At 50.5% G+C, this 8,443-nt stretch overlaps 1 protein-coding gene across 1 annotated transcript in view; it reads left to right on the forward strand.

Annotated features, from left to right (window-relative positions):
• A2M (alpha-2-macroglobulin) overlaps positions 1-7,651 on the forward strand; it is a 30,786-nt gene extending 23,135 nt beyond the window's left edge. Inside the window, exons 24-37 of the mRNA XM_010003038.1 lie at positions 1-21; positions 418-594; positions 882-966; positions 2,037-2,193; positions 2,544-2,618; positions 2,868-3,033; positions 4,040-4,263; positions 4,851-5,069; positions 5,328-5,455; positions 5,806-5,896; positions 6,231-6,248; positions 6,463-6,513; positions 6,791-6,893; positions 7,587-7,651. Of these exons, the coding sequence (XP_010001340.1) occupies positions 1-21; positions 418-594; positions 882-966; positions 2,037-2,193; positions 2,544-2,618; positions 2,868-3,033; positions 4,040-4,263; positions 4,851-5,069; positions 5,328-5,455; positions 5,806-5,896; positions 6,231-6,248; positions 6,463-6,513; positions 6,791-6,893; positions 7,587-7,651 (1,580 nt within the window). The remainder of the gene's footprint in view (positions 22-417; positions 595-881; positions 967-2,036; positions 2,194-2,543; positions 2,619-2,867; positions 3,034-4,039; positions 4,264-4,850; positions 5,070-5,327; positions 5,456-5,805; positions 5,897-6,230; positions 6,249-6,462; positions 6,514-6,790; positions 6,894-7,586) is intronic.
• The last annotated feature ends 792 nt before the right edge of the window (positions 7,652-8,443 follow it).

Here is an 8,443-nt window from a genome sequence, read left to right on the forward strand (position 1 = left end):
GAGCGTATTTCTCAGTGCGGGGTGAGTGAGCAGCCTGAGGGAGGAACCATACACTGTTTCTGCCCCTTTGTGTTGGGCTTTGATCTCACAGATTTTTCTCCTGGTTCCCAGCACACTTTACTCCTGTCTTTCATCCCTTCTGTTTCAAGCACTTTCCTTTCTGGTTTTGCTCTTCCTTTTCTTATTTCTGCATGCCCTTTTGTTCACAATTCTCTGCCAACGTACTAACCTTTCTCTCATTTCCCACTTTTCCTTTTCTTTGCTGTTCAGTGTGTCATTCCAGGATCTTTATCAATCCAGATTTTATTTTGTTCTTTTCTATCATCTTCTGCTTCTCTTGGTCAGTAGCTCCCTCTGATTCTGACAGCCAGCCTGCTTTGTATTGTTAATATCCCTCTGGTATCTTGTGCTCCCCAGGTGACATCATGGGCACTGCCATGCAGAACCTGCACCAGCTCCTCCAGATGCCTTTTGGCTGTGGGGAGCAGAATATGGTCCTATTTGCTCCCAACATCTATGTCCTGGACTATCTGAACAAGACAGAGCAGCTGAGTGAGGAGATAAAATCCAAGGCCATTGGATACCTAGTGAGCGGTGAGCTGTGATAAGGCTTTTGTTTCTGCTTTGACTTTCAGGTGACTTGATACAGTAACTTGTGCTCTGTTGTTAGTGTGCCCTGTCCTGAAGAAAGGCAGGTGTTGCTTCTCCTCATGCAGTACAAGCAGTGCATGGAGGTGGGGACATACCAGTCCTTATCGGCTAGGATAGGACTGACATACTCCTCTCTCCTTTGCCTTTGCTGAGACAGCTGTTTTTCTGTACCCCCATCCTTCAGCAGACTTTCTCTAGCATCTGAATCTTGCTTTAACTCTGCATTTCAGGTTATCAGAGGCAGCTGACCTACAAGCACCCAGATGGGTCTTACAGTACCTTTGGACCACGTCATGGCCAAGTGGGGAACACTTGGTGAGATTTCAATGTCACCTATATACTTGTCTTTCTCAGCTGCACATTTATAATAAATGCTGCATGACAGTAAATAGGAAATGTTGTCCTACTTGAAATATACTTCATCAGCCAGCTATGGAGCTGAAGGGCATCCTCCCACTGGTAGCTCTGAGGACCATGACAGACAAGAAGGAGATGGGGATAAATCAGGGGAGAAGGGAGCAAGGATTTCACATCCTGACTGAGGAAGGCTGAAGAGTAGCAGTGGCAGCTCTTCTAGACTAGTATCTGCTGAGAAGGCTGCTGAGAAGTGTGTTTCCATGTAAGTGGAAAAGACGAAAATCCAAGAGCAGTGCTGCATGTTTGTTCTTCAAGAGTGTGTGTTACTAAGCAAAGAGCATGTTTGTTGCCAGTGTGACTTATAGCAGAGCTTTGAGTTGCTGCAGCAAATCTTTGTCACTCATTTTCAACTTTAAGCAAGGGTAAGAATGGATTATTTAGTCACCTTTGGTTTGCTTTTAGTTTCTGAAACAGTACTTGGTTCTTGACAGCATGTTGGCTCCTCACCAAATGCCCACTTCTTTTTCATAACTGTTTGTAACAACTCTAGCAATAACTCTTGACATGGGAAACCCATGAGGCATGGATTTCTAGTGCAGGAGTCCTGCCAGCAGACCATGAAATAGCAGACATTTAATTATTCTTTCTTGTCAGTTTGGTTATTACTGTTATGGAGATGTTGAGCATTAGCTCATTAGCATGCCAATTATGGCATGCAGTTCCCTGCTTTTTCCAAATATAGTTTTTTAGATACAGATCTACAGATCTACTACAGATCACTGTCCTTCAAACTGTAGCCTCAACAGAAAGGGATCACAGAGTTTTATGAGCCAAGAGAGGGACAAGAAATCAAGGAGGAAAGCAGGTTTTTGACAGATTTTTTGAGGTAAAGATATAATATACATGTGGTCTACAGTTCCCTGGTCCTTCTTGCCTTTCTCCAGACAGATTATGTGCACGTGGGCCCTGTCAACTGTAATGGACAACAGGCTTACTCAGGCTTTTTCACTGCTCTTTCTCTCCTTCAGGCTCACAGCATTTGTCCTCAAGTCCTTTGCCCAGGCCCGGCGTCACATCTTCATTGATGAGAAGCACATCCAGGATGCTTTGGTCTGGCTGTCCTACAAGCAGAAGGAGAATGGCTGTTTCCGCTTTTCTGGGACACTCCTGAACAATGCCATGAAGGTAACATGTCTGCCTCTTTGGTTTTTTGTGAGGCTAGGATTTGACCATAATTCATATGAGTACAGATTAGCTTTTTGAATGTACAAGCAGATGGAAGATTCCCATGTCAATGGCAAGAATGAGGGAGCCAAAGACCATTCTGTATGATAGCCACAATATGATGTCCCATGAATATGATCTGGTGTGATGACTGAAAGCTAACTTGCACTTTACAAGTGATATTGATACCTCCACATCAGCTGCAAGGGGGAGGAGGCAAGATAAGAATAGAGTATTCCACTGGAAGAGGAGAAAAGACTGAAGATAAGAACCTAGGTGGGGTCACCATCTACCTTTGTGTTTCCCTGCAGGGTGGAGTGGACAATGAAGTCTCGCTGACGGCCTACATTGCTATTGCATTGCTGGAGATTCCTCTACCTGTAACCGTATGTGGCTGCACCATAATTTGAATCAGTTATGTCCAGTACTCCTCCCAAAATTAGTTCCAGATTGGAAAAAGGACTTGATGGTTGAGCCTTGTGATATCAGAATTGCATGCTTCCAATTTTGGAAATTCTGGAACACATTATACCCCACTTGTTCCTAGATCTCAAAGTTCAGTAGAATGACAGGTCATTAATAAGGCAAAACTTCCTTTCTCCCAAGCCGTACAGCCAGTGGTTCTCTCTCCACAGCACTTGGTGGTGCGGAACGCTCTGTTCTGCCTGGAAACGGCAGCAAATGCGAAAGAAAACCACGTGTACACCAAGGCACTGATGGCATATGCCTTTGCCCTGGCAGGGAAGGAGGAGAAGCAAAAGACACTGCTTAACTCACTTGAAAAGGAAGCCATAAAGAAGGGTGAGTGTTCCAGATGGGACATCTCTTTCTCCCAACCCACAGGCTTCACATCTTCCCTTGATAAAATGGTAGGACAATGGCTGCATTAAAGGGCTTCTGTGGATGGGGAAAGGAGGAAGGAGAGGAAAACCTTGTGCTAAGGGGTTACATTTTTGAGAACTCCCTCTCAGCTCCCGGTCCTACTTCTCTGCTCCTTGAGTTCCTAAAGCTCCTCGGGAGTTCATCGGGAAGTGCCATGCACCATCTCCACGAGTGCAGAAATAACAGGGAGCTCTGCTAGCGTCTCTCCTCAGTGCTCCTCTTGCCACCCCAGGCCCTGCTTAGCAAAGGCTGAGCAATGTTTATGGCCACTCTCATCTTCCCAGCACATATGGTCAATGTAGAACAAAGCTGACTGTGCACAGCCCAAGGGCTGATAAATCAGAGAAGAGCTGGATGAGCTGAGAAAGAAAACAGACACACAGGTCTTTTTGAAGGCTGTAGCGTGAACTCTGAGTCTTCCAGGAAAACGTAAGGACTTGGAAGCGTTCTGGGAACATCAGGCTGGACAGTGGATTTGCCCAGACGCAGGGCTGTGAAGGAATTATCCCCAGTATCTTTTGGCTTTTCCACCTACATGTGACAAGCCCTGGTCACGTTCTTTGGGCCCTCCTGCCTCACACAGATTGTCACTGCCTAGCCCTGGCATCATCTCTACTCAACAACAGAAGGAGTGTCTTCCTTCTTAGATTGCTGATTCCTCAAGCTGCTCCAACCCATAGATGTCCCTGTGAGTCTAGGACAAAGTAGTATGCAGGTCTGAGGACTGACCCTCAGCAGTCTCAGACTAGTTGTAAGCCTGCAGCAGGTGTAAGCCCAGCCCTTCCAACTTCATTCTGCATGATGGGCATATCTGGAGGCTCTGTCCTCCCAGCTGGACTGGCAGCAGATCAATCAAGAACTCTCTTGCAATAACCACTATTAATTGCTTGTTGTCTTGTCTCCACTCTCCCCGTCTGCTGTGAAGATGGGTCTGTTCATTGGCAGCGGCCTGGGAAGGAGCCGGAGGTTGATCTCCCGTACTATGGCTACCGAGCTCCCTCTGCTGAAGTGGAGATGACAGCCTACGTGCTCCTTGCTCACCTCACCACGCAGCCAGCACCTTCCCAGGAAGAGCTGTCATTCGCCTCTCTTATTGCAAAGTGGATCAGCAGTCAGCAGAATCCCAACGGAGGCTTCTCCTCCACCCAGGTGAGCTGCTTCCCTCCTGTGACCTCACACGTCAATGTCAGAAGGCCAGAAATGCCCGAGACCCCGGTGGGAGCACAGTAAGGGTCACCAGGGCAGGGACTGCATGGCTGCAGGATACCCCTGCAGCATCGACCATGTTTGCCAAGTTCTCAAGAGGCTAGAGACTACTATGTCAGTTAGTGCCTCTGGGAATGTCTGATACTTTGATTAATCAAATTGGGACCGTTATCAGGACCTGGCTTTCTTGACACAGTGGGGCAGAATGGGTTGGATACAAGAGACATGTCTGTGCCCTTGGAGGGGTCTCCCATTGCAATTTGTTTGTGCATGTGAAGTTGCTGCTTGAAGGCTGTGCAGAGCTCACTCCAGTGAGCTCAGGGGCCATGCAAGTGCTGTGCAGAGAATGCAGGAAGGGAATGGAAACATGCAAAAGCTGCTCTTTTTTCCTCTGTCCCTTGTACCTAAAACTGGGGAAAGTGAAGAATGGAGGGGATGGTGCTTGCCATCAGCAAAGGGCAGGTGGTGGGCAGACAGGCTGTGGAAAGGCTAACTGTATTCTCCTGGGTGCCGGGACCCATCTCTTGCAGGACACAGTGGTGGCTCTCCAAGCCCTGTCCCTGTACGGAGCTGTCACCTATGCCAAAAGTGGAGCAGCTTCCAAAGTGACCCTGCGATCTGCAGGGGACTTCCAGCAAGACTTCCAAGTGGATCCTGCAAACCGGCTGCTGCTCCAGCGTGTGCCCCTGCCCCAGGTGCCAGGGGAGTACAGCACGGAGGTGTCCGGTGAAGGATGTGTCTACCTACAGGTGAGGGTGATGGGAGATAAGTGGCATACTGGGATGGGATCTCCTTGCCAGGCAGGAGAGGGGAGGAGTGGGAGGGAAGGCTCTGGGAGAGGGCAGAGAAGAAGACAACTAGAGGTCTGTGGAGGGAAGGAGGGAAGGATTCATGATGTGGAGGTGCTCTGAGACTGGGAGAAGTGGGGAGGCTGGATGGTGAGAGGATGGGCTCTCTCTCGTGCTGGGAATGCTCACACACACACGGAGCTGCTGGCTCTCCCCTAGGCAAGCCTGAAGTACAATGTGCAACCCGAGCAGGAGGATGCACCCTTCATGCTCCATGTGTACACGATCCCAGGGACGTGTGTGGACGCCAAGGCTCACAAGGCCTTTGACATAGGCATAAATGTCAGGTGAGTCTGTGTTTGGGTCTGAGCCTTCCCAAGAAGCCATGGGAGCTGGAGGAGGTATGGGGAGCTAGTCTGGAAGCCCTGCAGGAAAGTGTGGGCAGGAAGCAGCTGGACTGGGAGTTGAGGCTGTGGAGAAAGGACATATCCTGCAGTGGTGGTAGCATGTGGGCAGCCTAGGACTGGGCCACTGAGAGACTGCATAGGTGCCCTGGATGCCAGGAGGCTCTGGCATTGCTGCAGAAGAAGGTGCTGGACTGCCAGGATGTGTTGGGTTGCCAAGAGTTACAGAAAAGCTGGAAGCACCCCCAGCTTTGACTTGAGGTGCACTGGCTGTTTGTTCGTTGGTTCCTTAGTTACACTGGGGAGCGCAATGACTCCAACATGGTGATTGTTGATGTGAAGATGCTGTCAGGATTCATCCCTGTGAAGTCCTCCTTGAAGAAGGTAGGATTCTGAGTGAAATGTTTCTTTGAGTATGTGTTTTTAATCAGGGCATTTAATTCTTCTTCTGGTATGTTCTCCACTGAAAGTCCTGTCCCTCTTTTCTGCCAGTTCTTCCAGCCCACAGCCATGGAGGAGCGGTGCATGTGAGATGCCACCAGCAGACTCCTCAAGCACTTCTGGTAGCTTGCAGTTGCTCAAATATATACATTGTTTGGACTTGAGACTCACAGCTGAGAGAAGACCATCAGGTCTAATTTCAGAGGCTCGGGAGCCTTTGGATATGTACATCAGCTGTGACAATTCTAGGCCCTTGTTCCATTTTTGTGTTGAGGAGGTGCAAGAGCATGAAGTGGTGGAAAGTGGGGGAAGATTTATTGTGCATGGCTTTACATAAGAGTCCCCAGGAACTATTCTGCCACTGATTTACTTCTCAGCATCCAGCTGCTGAGGCTCTGAGGAGGGGAGGAAGCCTAGACATGTTGAGGGACGGTTGATTAACTTCCCTTCAGATCAGTAACCTTTTATGTGTCCCCTCTTTCCAGGTCTCAAATACCTGGTTTCACCAGGTCCGACGGACCGAAGTGAGCACAAATCACGTTTTGCTGTACATAGAGCAGGTGAGGACTAATCCAGGGATAGCCTGGGGTGCACAGTGAGCTCTGCAGCTCACTGGCAAAAGCGGACACAGAGATGGAGAGCCATGCTAAGCTAAGAAAGGCCCCAGGATTTCCCCTCAGCCTTTAGCCAGGCCAGCAGCCCCCACAGCCCCAGGGTCTGGGCGCAGGTGGCAGGGGAGAGCAGGGGAGACCGGGGAGAGTGGGGGAGACCGGGGCGGGTGGGGAGCCCAGGGTGCTGCGGAGCCGCCCCTGAGCCTCCACTGCTTCCCTTCCCCAGCTGAGCAGCGAGACCCTCAGCTTCTCCTTCACAGTGGAGCAGGACATCCCTGTGCAGGGGCTGAAGCCAGCTCAGGTGAAGGTCTATGACTACTACGAGACAGGTGAGTGAGGGGCTGGGGTGCCTGCGGTAGCGGGGGCGGGCAGGCAGGCACACGGAGCAGCTGGGAGCTGTGGGACCCGCAGCTGCCCCTGGCCTGGGCCCTTCTCCTACCCCTGGGCTGCCTGAGCTCCCTGAGCACAGAGGGGTGTGGAGGGCTGGAGGCTGCCACCCTGCTCTCCTCCCTCCTGTTCCTTCCCGGGCAGGCCCCTGAGAACAACGGGAGGCAGGTCTCGGTGGGAGCAAGGTGCGGGGGTCCCCTGCACAGCTGCCCCTCACACTGGGAGCTGGGGGTTCCATGTTGAGGTCCAGCCCCAGAGCACAGCCGTGCCCACGCTGCCAGGCAGTCCTGCCTCTCCTTGTGCCTCTCCTGTCCCAGCTGCTGTGTCAGGGTGGCAGCGGCAGAGTCCTGTAGCCCCTGGCACCCTGCTGTGCTGGGAGAAGGTGTATGAGCATCCCTTGCGTACACTGGGGTGCAGACCTGCTGGGGTTCCCAGTGTGGGGTGGCTCTGCCTTGCTGCTGCCACCCCTGGACAGGGCTTTGACTGGGGCTCCCTCCCACTGAACCGGGATCTCTGGGGGAAGCTGGGGATGGTGGCAGCAGCCTGCTGTGTGGCCTGCTCTGGCATACATCCCTGTGCCAGGAGTGGCAGGGGGCTCTGACACCCTGCTCTTTCCCTTCCCTTCTGTTTTCCAGATGAGTTTGCTACACAGGAGTACACCGCTCCCTGCACCACAGGTAGGGTTCACAGGAACAACTGAGATTTTACCTGCATGGGGTATTGCAGGTTGTGTTAAATGACAGTTTTTGCATACCTTGGCTTTCTGCAGCCTATGTATATACCCAGCATTTATCTTCACAGTGTCTATTAAAAGCTCTGGGCCTGCCTTAGTACAGAGAGGAAAGGAAATGCTGCCACCCCATGTCCTGTGCAAGATCAGACAGCTTTTATTTTAGTTCCCTGAGAATGGCAATTCCAGTCTTACTGCCTTCACTCCCATAGAGCACCTTGTCTTATCTTATGTGTGTCACATAGTGCAAATAGGATTGAAATTCCCTTGGGGCTGAACACCATGCTCAGCCTTTGTGTCTCTGCCCTATCAGGGACATGCTGCAAACACAGAAGGGTACTGAGGAATTGTCTCCCAAAAGTGAAGTGGTGGCTTTATTAACATCTTTGGTGGGGACCTTTGAGACTCTACCCTGTGTTATTTTTTTCCTTTCCTTTGGGAAACCCAGGTGCTAAGAAACAAAGCATACTGGGATAGCTCATTTATCTCCAAGATGTTTCTGCCACTTCTCTCTGTGACATGGATATTTTGAATGGTACAGCCATTCCTATTCTGTTATCTGTCTGCAGTGGGCATTTTCAGGTGAAGCTCTTTCCCAGATTTGAACAGTGCTTGAACTCACATAACCACCAGAACTCAGAGAGGATATCCAGTGCTCTGGACACCACTTCACCAAGATACTTATCTCTCTCTTTTTCCACCTCCAGCCACAGCTGAACAGGGAAATGTCTAAAGAGCAGATCTTCTTTGAGCCTTGCTGGA

The sequence above is a fragment of the Chaetura pelagica genome, unplaced genomic scaffold (assembly GCF_000747805.2).
Source record: "Chaetura pelagica isolate M959 unplaced genomic scaffold, ChaPel_1.0 scaffold117, whole genome shotgun sequence".
Taxonomy (NCBI): domain Eukaryota; kingdom Metazoa; phylum Chordata; class Aves; order Apodiformes; family Apodidae; genus Chaetura; species Chaetura pelagica.